The sequence below is a fragment of the Panthera pardus genome, unplaced genomic scaffold (genome assembly GCF_024362965.1).
Source record: "Panthera pardus isolate Hobbes unplaced genomic scaffold, ASM2436296v1 HiC_scaffold_18, whole genome shotgun sequence".
Classification (NCBI taxonomy): domain Eukaryota; kingdom Metazoa; phylum Chordata; class Mammalia; order Carnivora; family Felidae; genus Panthera; species Panthera pardus.
The window spans coordinates 4472600-4486642 of NW_026526743.1; the positions used below are offsets into that span (position 1 = coordinate 4472600).

The 14043-nt window shown below is 51.6% G+C and overlaps 2 protein-coding genes across 7 annotated transcripts in view; one reads left to right on the forward strand and one right to left on the reverse strand.

The window, feature by feature from the left end:
* VRK3 (VRK serine/threonine kinase 3) overlaps window positions 1-3827 on the reverse strand; it is a 36337-nt gene extending 32510 nt beyond the window's left edge. The window contains exons 1-2 of one of the 2 annotated variants that reach the window (XM_019425583.2): window positions 3638-3827; window positions 2607-2669 (exon numbers count right to left, since the gene is read on the reverse strand). The gene's annotated coding sequence lies outside the window, so the exon portion shown is untranslated. Of the gene's footprint in view, window positions 1-2606; window positions 2670-3558 lie in introns of both variants that reach the window. The other variant, XM_019425582.2, reaches the window with a different exon arrangement.
* Window positions 3828-4213: 386 nt separating this feature from the next.
* Window positions 4214-14043, forward strand: part of ZNF473 (zinc finger protein 473) — a 65516-nt gene continuing 55686 nt past the window's right edge. For 2 of the 5 annotated variants that reach the window (XR_008423297.1, XM_019425573.2), the window contains exons 1-4: window positions 4214-4340; window positions 8176-8383; window positions 11744-11853; window positions 13891-13980. Coding sequence is in view for 4 of the 5 variants with exons in the window: in XM_019425573.2 (XP_019281118.2) it covers window positions 11754-11853; window positions 13891-13980 (190 nt within the window). In the remaining variant the exon portion in view is untranslated. Of the gene's footprint in view, window positions 4341-7908; window positions 8384-11726; window positions 11854-13890; window positions 13981-14043 lie in introns of those variants that run through there. The other 3 variants (XM_019425574.2, XM_019425576.2, XM_053905658.1) reach the window with 3 other exon arrangements.

The window sequence follows — 14043 nt, forward strand, 5'->3', positions numbered from 1 at the left end:
GAGAAAATCAACAAGGATGCCAGTGCTATGGGTACTTCAAGTAGATACATTTTACTTTTTTAATTTATTGTTTTTTTTTCTTATTTTAAGTAAACCCTACACCACACGAGACTCGAACTCATGACCTCGAGATTAAGAGTTACGTGCTCTACCAACTGAGCCAGCCAGGTGCCCCTCAAGAAGATATATTTTATTTTACTTATTTTTTAAGTAGATATATTTTATTTATTTATTTATATACTTTAAACTTTTTAAAAAATGTTTAATTTTAGAGACAGAGACAGAGCACAAGCGGGGGCGGGGCAGAGAGGGAGGGAGACACAGAATCCCAAGCAGGCTCCAGGCTCTGATCTCTTAGCACAGAGCCCGAGGTGGGGCTCGAACTCATGGACCAGACCGGGAGATCATGACCTGAGCGGAAGTCGGAGGCTTAACCGACTGAGCCACCCAGGTGTCCCTATTTATAAATCTCAAATAGCAGAAGAAAGTAAGATTATTTCCTTCGCCCTTTATTCTAAGACTTGGCATACAGTACTGATTACCAACTGGCTACGGAAACACAAGCCAAAGTAAGTTTGCTCGTGACTTCACGTCACCTCGCAAGAGAAAGTTCTCTCCTCTTTTATTTTTGACAAACAAAAATTGTACATATGTGGGGCGTACCACACAATGTGCTGCAATTTGTCCATATTCTGAAATGGTTACCACAACCGCCTGATTAACATATCCGTGACCGCCCAGAGCTGCCACTATTTTCGTGTGGGTGGTGAGGACCCTTGAGATCCATTTTCTTAGCAAATTTCAGGTATTTGATACATTATTATTGACTACAGTCGCTATGGTCTCCAGAATTTGTTAATCATAACTGAGCTTGTCCCCTCCCCAACACTTTCTTTTAAAAGTAGGCCCCACGCCCAACGTGGGGCTCGAACTCACGACCCTGCGATCAAGAGTCGTCTGCTTTTCCAACTGAAGCCAGCCAGATGCCCTGAAAGTCTGTCTCCTGTGATCAATCTCTTTTTCCCCACAGCCTCTGGTAACCACCATTCTACTCTCTGTTACTAGGAGTTTGGCTTCTTTTTTTTCTTAGATTCCACCTAGAAGTGAGATCATGCCATAACTATCTTTTTGTGTCTGGGTCAGTCTGATCAAACCCCTTTTCCTGTATTCACCGTAGAGCTTGGTGTCTGTTGCACCTGTAAACAGGAGAGTCCTTAAAATCTGGCTCTGGCTCCAGGCTCCTGGATTTCGGTTCCATATCCGCTACGTGCTGGGCATGTTACTTACCCTCTCTGTGCCCCAGTCTGCCCAATGGTAAAATGCGGCTTCTAACAGTACTTTTTTTGACTGCTAGAGTAGTTGCTGGGGCCTAAATGAATACATTTATATCAAGCGCTGAGAACAGGGCCTGGCCCCCGGAAAGCCTTTTATGTTAGTGGCTCTTATGACAGGATCATGCCCCGTATCCAATATACATTCCAGTTGTTAGTCCTTCTCTTCTGCCCCTTCTCTTTCTGGAAGTTCTGCGCCTCCCAGGCTTCTCCATTTCCACTTGGTGCTGACTTATGGACTTCCAGTGCTTGCCCTTGAAAATCACAGGCCGTCCAAAGAGCTCAGGAAAGAAATCGCAGCCAGAGGAGACGAGGGTTGTGCTTCCCCTTGGTCTGCAGAAGAGCAGAAACCACGCTGTGGCAGAAAACTGCCCTTCCTTCAACTCCCACCAAGGAGCCGTGTACGATGTCAGACCGCAAAGGCTGTTGCCAAGTGTCTTTTAAGGAAACCTGTGGGTTGGTTGTGGCACTTAATTTGTTGTCCTGGTTGACATCTGAATGGACAGATCTCTCTTCTCGAAGGGATAAATATGGGTGAGCATTTTTGGTAAGCTAGAGGAGTCACCTCCTCTTCTCGCTTCAGGCCACTGCCCACCTGAAGCCCTTCTGGTGACGTTGGAGCCACAAGATCAAAATGGCCTGGGGGGCGGCTACCCTGAAGAGGGGTTCCAGGCTTTGTATCCATGAGAAACTTGAATTTGGGTTCAGCCACTGAGATATGGGGGCTGCTGCTAATGCAGCATAGTCTGGCCTCATCTGACTAGCAAACTAAGACTTTAGTTTTGTTTTGTTTTTTAATTTATTTATTCTGAGAGAGACAGCATGCATGCCCACAAGCAGGGGAAGGGCAGAGAGAGAAGGAGAGAGAGAGAATCTAAGCAGGCTCCCTGCTGTCAGCACAGAGTCCGACACGGGGCACGAACTCACAAACTGTGAGATCACGACCTGAGCTGAAATCAAGAGTCAGACGCTTAACCGACTGAGCCACCCAGGCACCCCTAAGACTTGGCAGTTTTTTTGTTTTTTGGGGTTTTTCTGGCTTTACAGTGTTAAGTGGTTTTGCCTTAAGTGGAGTTTTCCCTCGGTGCCAAGTGCCCTTGGCTAAAGATGGCCTCTAGGATGGGGCAAGCACCTAATCCAGTGACCCTGTCACATCCACGATAACTTTCCTCCTGGGAGTGAAGTCTGACAGCAGCAACACAGAAGAGGCGGAACAGGAGCAGGCTGTTGGTGGGGAATAAGCTATAAGGGGGCCTATCCCTGAGGGGAGGGTACCTTAATGGGGTCACAGTCTGGCCTTCAGATTCCCTGGGCTGGAAACTCCATCTTAGAAGAGTCCTGTAAGTGAATAAAAGTGGAAAGGTTGACTCGGGCCCATTTCACATATAAATGAAAGATAATGGTTAATGTTTACTGATCACTGGCTATGTAGCCCGCAAGTACTAAGTTCATTCACTCACTCAATAATCACTCACCGAACTCCTAATATGTGCTAACCACTGGGGATACAGCAGCAAAGGAAACAAACAAGGCCCTTGACCTGAGGAAGCTCACATTCTAGTGGCAGAGGATGAGATTAATAAACAAATGAGCAACTGCTGAATAGGTCAGATGGAGGTAGTGTTACAGTAAACGCTCAATAAATATGGATGGAAGAAGGCAGTTTCACAGTAAAGTCACCTGTCCAAGGTCACATGGCTAGTTCAGGACTTAAACCCAACGCTCCAACGCTCAGGCCGGTCTTTATTATCCATTCACCCATTTATTTTATTTGTTCAACCAATATTTACTGAACATTTGCTATCTGTTAAGAATTGCGTCCCTCCTAGGAGGTTCTCAGCCATTGTACAGCAAAAGAGCTAAAGGCTACTAGACTCCATCCACCTCAGGGAAGGAGGGACAGTCTTCTGGATGACCACGACTCGCCTAGGCCCCGCCCTCCCAAAAAATCGGGCTTGACATAGTGTCAAGACAGGACGGCCGACAAGCTCCCTATGAGCCCCGCCCATCTCCGTCGTAGCCACACCCGCCAAGAGCCCACAGGGGCCTGAGAAGGCTGCAAGGACAGATCAGTAATCGCGGCGACAAGAAGCTTCTTTCATAGAGACCCCCAGCCCGGGGGCCTCCGTCTCCCACAAAGGGTCGTGCTGACGTCACAGGCAGCACGACCGAACTGTGGTCACTGCATCAGGAGACCTCTCCCTTCTCCGCCTCACTTTCCCCTCACCTCTGGACTTCGTGAGCGGGGTTGGGAGCCAGGTATCTGCGGCCAGATTCTCCGACCCTTCGCGGGAAGTAGGACTCACCTTCTCAGTTGTCCCGCGTAAACTTCCGGGAGGCGGAAAGCGCTGCGCGCGCATCCTGGACCCGAGGAAGGACAGCGCCCGCGCAGGCGCTGCTGGCCTCCGGACTTCCCTCGGGCAGTGACCGGCAGGGATTATTTCCTCATCGCCCACCCCCATTCCACCCTCTTTTGGAGGGTTTCTGATTCTACTGCGCATGTGCCAACGTGACCCAATGGTAAGGAGGAGTGAACTACGAAGCATCTCTCCGCCTATCAGAGAGAGGCCTTGTAATTTTCCCGCCTCAAACTCCGCCCCTTGCTTCCAAGAGTCTTTTCAGGAATTTCCGCCTCAACGCGTTTCCATGGCAACCCGCCGTCTCCTTCAGGCCAGAGTACGCTGCTTAGCTTGTCCTTTAACTGGGTAAAAACTGGACTGCAATTCCCACATGCTACCTGGCCCCGATTTGGTTTCTATTCTCTTTCCTCCAGTGCTCAGCGGCCAGAGAAGAGGGCGGGGAAAGAAACACAGATAAGCGGAGATAGGCGTCAGCACAGCCTTCTGGGAAACCGAGTCCCGTTGGCGCGGAGGCTCCTGGGTGGAGGAGCTCGAGGAAGTTCTCGCGGCGCCGGAAGTTGTTACAAAGCGCGAGTGGGAGGAGTTGGGTCTGCGTCTTCCTCGGGGCGGGAGTCGCTTCTGTTAACGCGACGGACGGCAGTCTTGAGAGGTGAGGCGACGCCGCAGGTGGGGTCACTGAGTACTCCCAAGGCTTGGGGGCTCGGTTCTTCCTGAGGGGGGACGGAATGCCCACGGGGTGACTTCGGCAAAGGGCGCGCCTTCTGGGGGCGGTGGGTGTCCAGGTGGGGTCTTGACCGCTCTCTGTTCGGAGCGTGTTCTGGGCCGGGCTGTCGCTGAAATGGTTTCCAGTCCTCACCGGCAGCCCTGAGAGGAGAGGTTACGTTTACTTTTGAGTGAGGAGATGGAAGCCGAAGGAGGGGTTCGGTTGCCCGAAGTTGATCGGGCAGATCTGGAGGGATGAATGAATGGGAGTTCTTGAGGAGGGCGAAGCATTTCACATTTGGGCACTTGCTGGGCGCCAGGCGCCGCGCTGTACTCGGATTTCCTCCTGTGATCTCCGCAGCAGCGCCAAGCGCGGCTCCTCGGTTTTACCGGCTCCCTTGGCACCGGGAGCACTTCGGGAATCACAGTTTATCAGAGTTTGGAAAATTAATAGGGTGCCTATTTCATAGTTAGGCAACGCCTCAGAGGGATCTGGGGCAGTTCTTGGAAATCGATTATTTCTGCCGGGAAAGGCGTGAATATTCACACTATATACAGCCTGTGGCAGTTCGGGTTCAGTTTTGCCGCCGATTTACGAATGAATAAGGTTCTGCTTTTCAGAGCTGTTTTGGTTTTTAGAATTACAGCTGCGGGGCTGTGGAGCTGCTTTACTTGTCCCATTTCGTACACGTGGAAACCAAGGGTGAATGATCTGCTCTGGTCCCACACTAAGAAGCAGCAAGAGTTCTCAATTCTAGAGCGCTGGATTTGCCAGTCCTGTAATTGTTTGGCTCAAGTTCATTCTGAGAGGCTGGGTGACCTTGAGCCTCACATTAGGGCTCCAGTTTGTTCTGTCCCAGGGCTCAGAGTGTATGAGATATGGACAGAACGTGATTTGGAAACTGTAGACAGAGGTCTGAAACTCAGATGTCTATGAGGGTGAGGCAGATTAGGTAAAGGAGAGAACCGCCTGGGGGCGGGGGGGGGGGGGCGGGTGCGGAGAGCTGTGGGGCATCAGGGAGCACTTGCCCCACTTAAGGCGGGTAACTTTAGGCCCCAGCTAACAGCTTTGTTAGACTTGGTGAGCCAAATCCTAGAATTTGGCAGAAACTGGAAATCAATTTTTTTTTCATTTTTATTTATTTTATTTTATTTTATTTATTTATTTTTTTATTTATTTTTGAGACAGAGAAAGACAGAGCATGAACGGGGGAGGGGCAGAGAGAGAGGGAGACACAGAATCGGAAGCAGGCTCCAGGCTCTGAGCCATCAGCCCAGAGCCTGACGCAGGGCTCGAACTCACGGACCGCGAGATCGTGACCTGAGCCGAAGTCGGACGCCCAACTGACTGAGCCACCCAGGTGCCCCATCATTTTTATTTATTTTAGAGAGAGTAGGGGGGAGAGGGGGAGAGAGTCTTAAGCAGGCCCCATGCTCAATTTCCCAGTTTTCAAGGTTGAGACTACTTAAAATATTATTTTCTCTCAAAACCTGCTATCCGCCAGCACTGTGGGCAAAAAACCACATCTGTGGACCAAATTACACCCTCAAGGCGAGACTTAACCTCTGTCATGTGAGGAAAGTCACTGTTGAGTAAACGTTAGCACTTGAACACGTCTGCCACATCACCTTACCTGCAATCAAAATCTGGAAAGCCCGGGAGATCACTTTTTCCAGAAGTTTGGTGTCCAGACCTGACCAGAACTACTGGGATTTATAACCTTTCATTATCCTACCTAGAGAGAATATCTATACTCTTCACTCTAAAAATGTTGAAGTGTTCAAGTACAAAATGCTGCCTGGCCCACACTGCACTGTGATTTTATTTTATTATTTTTTTTAATTAGGTTTTTTTTTAATCTTTATTTATTTTTGAGACACAGAGAGACAGAGCATGAGCGGGGAGGGGCAGAGAGAGAGGGAGACAGAGAATCAGAAGCAGGCTCCAGGCTCTGAGCCATCAGCCCAGAGCCTGACGCGGGGCTTGAACTCACGGACCGCGAGATCGTGACCTGAGCTGAAGTCGGACGCTTAACTGAGCCACCCAGGCACCCCCACACTGCACTGTGATTTTAATGAAGTATATTTGTGTGTGTGTGTATGTGTATATATGAATATATATATATATCACCTTTTTAAAAATCAGAGAATTTCTTGGGGTGCCTGGGCGGCCCAGTCGGTTTAGTGTCCAACTTCGGCTCAGGTCATGATCTCATGTTTTGTGAGTTGGAGCCCTGTATCGGGCAGCTGACAGCTCAGAGCCTGGAGCCTGCTTTGGATTCTGTGTCTCCAGCTCTCTCTGCCCCTCCCCCATGCGTGCGCGCGTGCGCGCTCTCTCTCTGTCTCCCTCCTCTCTCAGAAATGAATAAACATTAAAAATTTTTTTAATAAAAAATCAGAAAATTTCTGAATTTCAAAGCGCATCTGTCCCTAGAAGCTTAACAATTGTGGACCTGACGTTAAATCATCCTGCTGCTTTGTGATACGGAGTGTTTTCGTCACTCTGTAGATAATGTGCCACTTAGGAAATTCACAGTAGCTACCAACATGTAAGAAGCCCTATGGTACAGGGCACCTGGGTGGCTCAGTTGGTTGAATGTCCGACTTCAGCTCAGGTCTTTGGAGCCCTACGTCAGGCTCTGTGCTGACAACTCAGAGCCCGCTTTGCCCCTCCCCACTCTGACGCACGCATGCTCTCTCTCTCTCAAAATAAATATTAAAAAAAAAAAAAAAAAAAAAAGGCCCCATGGTACAGTGTTTTGTATATTATGGCCATGAAAATAACTCACTGGGCAGTGGCCATAATTTTTTTAATGTTTATTTGTTTAGAGAAAGCACAAGTAGAGGAGTGGCAGGGAGGGAGGGAGGGAGATCGAGAATCCCAAGCAGGCTCCAAGTTGTCAGCAGAGAACCCAGTGCAGGACTCGATCTCACAAACTGTGAAATCATGACCTGAGCCGTAAGCAAGAGTCAGACGCTTAACCGAGTGAGCCACCCAGGTGTCCTGGCCATAATTTTTTTTTTAATGAAGTACAGTGAAAGCGACTAGAATAGAAAAGATCCTAGCACATTCTACTTTGTAAGATTCAGTATTATTTCGTGAAGTTTTGTTTTCGTTATGTGTGTGAATGGACAGTCATGGTATATGTCTTTGTTACTGTGGGTCATGGTTAAAAAAAAAAAAAAAGTTGGAGAAATCTTGCTACTGTTGAAAAAATAGTAAAATATTTGGAGGCCAGCTCACCTGGACTCAAATTCTAGAGCCAGTAATCAGAAATCCCAGAATCCTGGGGCGCCTGGGGTGGCTCAGTCGGCCGGTCGTCTGACTTCGGCTCAGGTCATGATCTCGCGGTTCATGAGTTCGAGCCCCACGTTGGCCTCTGCTGACAGCTTGGAGCCTGGAGCCTGCTTCGGATTCTGTGTCTCCTTCTCTTTGCCTTTTTCTCTCTCGAAAATAAATAAACGTTAAAAAAAGAAGAAAAAGAACCCAGAATCCTCATCCCAGGGGTTCAGTTGGAGAGATATTGTGTTCTTTCAACAAACGTTCCAAAAGCGCCTACTGTACGTCAGGGGTCGTGTCATGCTGAGACACGGTCGCGAGCAAGACCGAAGGTCCCACCCAGGTGACTGACCTTAATCGCCACCTCTCCCAAACGTGGATTTACTGACTGCAATAAGTGCCAAGAAGGGTCATGAAGTTGCCTGTGGGCCCGAAGCACAGTGGAAATGAGGGGCGTGGAGTAGTTTCGGCCGATACAGAAGTGTTGTTGTGATCCCCGCAGGGAGACTCCCATCCTGACTCATCCTCCTACTTCCGGACATTCTGGGGGCTCATCCGGCATGGCCAGGGAGCCAGCCCTAGAAGGAAGGGAGACTTTCTCCCGGCTCCCTTGTGTCTCCTGCGGCTCTGCCAGCCAGGAACATGGAGGGGACGGAGAGGGATCTTAAGTGAGAACTCCGGCCACCGAGTCCCAGTCGGCTACCACCAAGGTGAGTGGAGGGCCCCTCGTCCAGGCCCCATGCCCTGAGGCTGCATGGCCGGCCGGCCTTTATTCTGGGCTCACTGACCCACGGTGACCCCCAGGTGATCCTCTTGTTACGCTGTCGCTCTCCTGCTCAGCACCCTTCCAGGCATCCTTTCTGCTTAGAAGATCAAACCCAGGTTTCCCAGCCCAGTCCTGCACGACCTGAGTCCTGCCGCCTTCCTCAGCGTCTCCTCCGGTTCCCTCCATAACCCAAACTCCCTTCCTGGCCTGGTGGTAAACTGTTACACTGTGGTTGCCGGATTCCCAGCCTTTGCTCGGGCTCCTCCCTCTGCTAGAATACCCTACCCGCCATCTCCGGCCGGTAAGTGTTACGCAGCCTTCAAGACCCAGCCCAGCCCCCACCTTGCGTGGGCAGTGAGCTCTTCCCTGCTCCGGCCTCATCATAGCACAAATCACCTGGCTGTGGTTGTCCCCTGCCCCCATCTATCAGCCCCACCAGACGAGGTGCTCCTTGGAGACAGGTGCTGATTGGGCCTCGCCTCTGGGCCCCCGGGGACCAGCGTGGGCCCAGTACACAGCGGTCCTTGAGGTGTTTCTTGAAGAATGATGAATGAAAACCTTCCTCTACCACCGATACCTGCTTATCCTTAATGACCCAACTTGAATATCTGCCCCAACCAGGAAGCTTTTCCTGATTCCAAGGCAATGTCCTCATGCCCGTCCCTGGCCACACAGCCCTGGATACTGCCCTCTGTCACAGCCCTATCTCCTTATGCTCACTGTCAGCATCCCTGGGTGTCCCCTGTAGGCCAGGGAATGGGTTTGACACCTCTCTGCCTCCAGCATCCTCAGAGGGGTCTGGCACACAGGAAAAATGACTGTTGAACGAATACATGCTCTGGCCTTGTCAGTGTCCTGTATAAAACTCTCTGTGGCTCCCCAGTGCCCCACGGATCAAGTCCAGGGTCCTCCCACACCCCCACCACTATTTCCAGCAAAATCGAGGAGTTCAGGGAAGGAAGCTTCTTGGGGCTCTCTGATCGGACTCCTGCTGACAAAGCCTCTTTGGCTGATCCCTTCTGACCGGGTATAGACAGCAACAGTTTCAGCCACAAGGAACGGAACACTTGGCTCAAACCAATTTAAACAGTCAGTGGATTATATAGAACACATAACCAGAAAGGCCAGAGCCGGCTTGATCTGCCAGCCCACTCAGTGTGATCGAGACCCAGTGTATTGTCCCCATCTCTCAGCCCCACCTCCTATTGGTTCCATCCTTGATGAACTCCTTCCCTTGTCCCAGAACAGCTGCCAGGATCACCATGTCCCCACATGCCTCCTACGTGAAGGCTTTGTTCTGGGTGCTGGGTCTACCCGCTAGGGAACCAACTGATGTGGTCCCTGCCGTCATGAGCTCACACATTATTGGCGGGGTAACACCGTATTTGTTTGCTAGGGCTGTTGTAACAAAGTGCCTTGAATGATAGAAATTTATTATCTTGGCTCTGGAGGCTAGAAGTATGAAGCCAAGGTGTCATCTGGGCTCCTTCCTTTTGGAGGCTGCAGAGGAGAACCCCTTCCTTGCCTCTTCAGCTTCTAGAGATGCCTGTGTTCCTTGACTTGTGGCCACGTCACTCCGACCTCTGCTTCTGTCATCACATCACCTTCTCCTACCTTCGACTCCTTCTGTCTCATTTTTTTTCTAAATATTTATTTATTTTTAACGTTTATTTATTTTTGAGACAGAGAGAGACAGAGCATGAATGGGAGAGGGTCAGAGAGAGGGAGACAGAATCTGAAACAGGCTCCAGACTCCAAGCTGTCAGCACAGAGCCCGACGCGGGGCTTGAACTCACGGACCGCGAGATCATGACCTGAGCCGAAGTCGGCCGCTCAACCAACTGAGCCACCCAGGCGCCCCCTAAATATTTATTTTTGACACAGTGCACAAGCAGGGTAGGGGCAGAGAGAGAGAGGGAGACACAGAATCCGAAGCAGGCTCCAGGTCCTGAGCTGTCAGCACAGAGCCCAATTTGGGGCTCCAACCCATGTACCGTGAGATCATGACCTGAGCCGAAGTCGGATGGCCGACTGAGCCACCCAGGGACCCCCCTTCTGCCTCTTATAAAGATATAAGATGGTCAAAAAAATAAAGATATGAGATTGTCATGATTGTGACGATCAGGGGCCACCGTGATCATCCAGGGTAACCTCCCCATCTGAGGATCCTTAACTTGTCACACCTGGGAAGTCCCTTTTGCCATACAAGGTGACATTCACAGGTTCTGGGGATTAGAATGTGGATGTCTTTGGGGAACCATGATGTCTAAGGTTTAAAAGGGTATCTCGAACTTAACCTGTACCAAACCAGACTCACACCGTGCCCCAAACCTGCTTCTCCCCTGTCTCAGGCAGCAGCAGCTCTGTCCTTCCAGTGCTCAGGCTAAAACTTACAGACGTCTGGGCTCCTCTCTGTCTTTCGCTACATTTGCTCTCTTGGGAGATGTTGTCCCCAGCAGTGTCAAAATGTCCACATCTGGGGGCACCTGGGTGGCTCAGTCGGTTGAGCGTCCAGCTTTGGCTCAGGTCATGATCTCGCGGTCTGGGAGTTCGAGCCTCACGTCAGGCTCTATGCTGACAGCTCAGAGCCTGGAGCCTGCTTGGGATTCTGTGTCTCCCTCTCTCTCTGCCCCTCCCCTACTTGTGCGCACGCGCTCTCTCTCTTTCTCTCCCTCTGTCAAAAATAAATAAACGTTTAAAAAAAAAATGGCCACATCTCACCTTTTCGCACCCCTTCCATCCCTGTTCTCCTTTCTCGCCTGAATCATGGAATTCACCTTTTTCCTCGTCTCTCTGCCTCTGCCTTTCCACCTTTTATGTTTTTCCACGTAGTGGCCAGAGGAGGATCCTGGTTAGAATATGCTTCATCAATTTGCTTACTTTTTTAGGAATATTTGTATTGTAAAATCAAGCACAAACATAGAAACCCACGGCAGATTTCGGTTACGTGCAGATCTCTGCTGTGTGTGTTTGAAAATTTCCATAGTAAAAACTTAAAATCTTGAATGAACACTAAAAAGCAAAAGCCAAAGTAAGTAGATTTTAGGAACAGGCCGACGTGCATTTAAGTCCTGCCTGTGTGACCCTAAGGGGAACGCACGTCCCCTCTCCGAAACCCCATATCTTGCCTACAAAATATGGGGATGCCCGGTGTCCTATGTCTCAGGGCTCCCACGAGATGATTTTTGTCAAAGACCTAGTACATGGAGGGCAGGGTGCCTCAACTGAGCTGTCGGGTCCATCGCTGACCCCAGTCCCACGGTCACTGACAGTGTATTACATTTCAGGAATTTGTGACCCGCAGGGATGTAGCCATGGACTTCACCTTGGAGGACTGGGAGCAGCTGGGGCTGGACCAGGGGGACCTGTTCTGGGACACGGCGCTGGACAACTACCAGAACCTTTTCCTGCTGAGTGAGTGTCCACTCCAGCCCCGGCGGCCCGGTCCCTGCCCTGCTTTTGGCTATTGTCACCCACAGGATAAATTCTCGGCTCCTGAACGCCTCAGAGCTGGCATGATGTAGCCCGGCAGTGCTCAGCTGGCCAATTCTGCCCCCCCCCAGGGGCACTGGCAGTGCCTGGTGACCTTTTTGATTGGTCCGCACTTAGGAGCAGGGGGTGCGCACCTGGCATCTCATGGGTAGAGCCCAGGGTCACCGCCACATGTCCGGGAATGCAAGGGCAGCCCCTACAGCCGAGGATTATCCGACCCCAAGTGTCACTAGTGCCGAGGCTGAGAAACCCCATCAGCCACCCGCCTGCCGCTCTGGCCTCCTTAGCAGTTTCCTCTTCGTCCTTGTGGGGCTGACGCTCAGGGTGTTTGCATTTGCCTTCCTGTCTCGTCCCCTCCCTGCCTCTGGGCTTTCCTTTTTTAAGACTTCTACTGCGACCTGTTAGCGAGTCCTCTGTCCCCTGCCCCACCGGCCCACCACTCCTGCGCTTTCGAACTGCCCATTTTATGCTCTGTCTCCCTCTGCTGGGACGGGCACTTCCTGAGGGCGGGGACTCGCTGAATGGTGGCTTAGTAAACGAACGAGTAGCAGGAGTCACCGGCTCAGGAGCCGGGTCTCATGCTGGGTCAGCGCTTAGAACTGGCCTTCAGTCCTGCCGTCACCCCACAAGTCCGACTCCCTGTTTTGCTGGTCCTTTTGAAAATGAGGTCCAAAGAGAAGTCACCTTCCCAGCTATGCGGGGGTTCCCGGAAGTACCCTGTGTTCAGTGACTTACGAGGAGGGGACTTGAAGGACTCAGCATGTGGTCGTACTCACGGCCGTGACATGTTACAGAGAAAGGACACAGCACGGGCGGCAGAGGGGAAACCAGAGCCGGCTTCCAGAGCCCTCTCCCTGTGTAGAGTCCCACACGATCGTAATGAGGGACAAATGGTGTGAAATGTCTACTGGAGATGCTCACTGGAGACTCAGCACCCACAGTTTTTATTGGGAGCTGGTCACACAGGCACCCTCTGCCTGGAAAGTACCAAAATCCTAGACTCCCAGCCGGAAAGCAGGTGTTCAGAGGCACAGGGGGCCCCTCTGTTCGGGAATGCTGGAACCCTCCCGAGATCCAGGTTCCCAGACACCAGCTGAGGGCCAGCCTCACAGATTTTCTCTAAACTCTACTGAGCATGTGCGGCAGAAGCAGCTTCGGGGCAGCTCAGACCTCAGCATCTTTTCCATTTCTAAACTACATCCCACAGTATAGGCACGTCTCCCTTGACCCCCCGCACACGCTTGTGTGTGTGTCCAAGCAGAGTATTAGCTTCCTACAGCTGCTCTTAGAAATGCCACGAACAGCAGCTTAAAACAACGCGTTTATTCTCCGACGGTTGTGGAGGTCAGAAGTCTGAAACGGGTCTGACCCGGCTGCGGTCAGGCTGTTGGCAGGGCTTGTTCCCTCTGGAAGCTCCGGGGAAGAGTCTTGTGCCTTTGCCCTTTTCTGGCTTCTAGAGGCGCCTGCATTGCTTGGCTCGGGGCCCTTCCATTTTCAAGCCAAGAAGGCGCTTTTCCTCCACGGTAGCACAGTTCCCCCGGGATTAGGATTCTGCTTCCCTCCTCGAGTAGTTTGCCAAGGGCAGGGCACAGGGCCGCCTGGGCTCTGGGAACCCAGCATATTCCACAGAGGCCTTGGGCGATGTGGGCTCCGTGGGTGGATGAGAGGGTGCGTGCCTCTCCACCTGGCAGGCTGCTCATCCCTCAAGAGCTGTTGCAAGTCCTTTGTATCCCCGGCTCCGGCTTTCACAGCTCTGATCACCCTGGACTGTGACCACCTGGGTCTCTCTCCTCCACCCTACGGGGCAGGTGTCCCCGGAGTCGCCCAGAGCGACACTTGGCTCTCGCGAGCTGTACACTGGACAAAGCACTGATGGTCAGGACAGCCAGAAGGTTCCCGCTAAGCAGTCGGCTGGCCTGCCGTGTCCCGGTTGATGACAGCGCTCTCCTCTCCCTGCAGACCCCTGCAAACCCAAACTGACCTCCTGTCCAGATGGTGGCGAAGAGCTGGAGGCCGTGGTCAGAGAAAGCCCAGAATCAGAGGGCCTTGGTGAGTGGGCGGGGCGGGGGCCGGTGGGACAGCGCCCTTTGTCTGCCCTCCGTCTTTGGAACT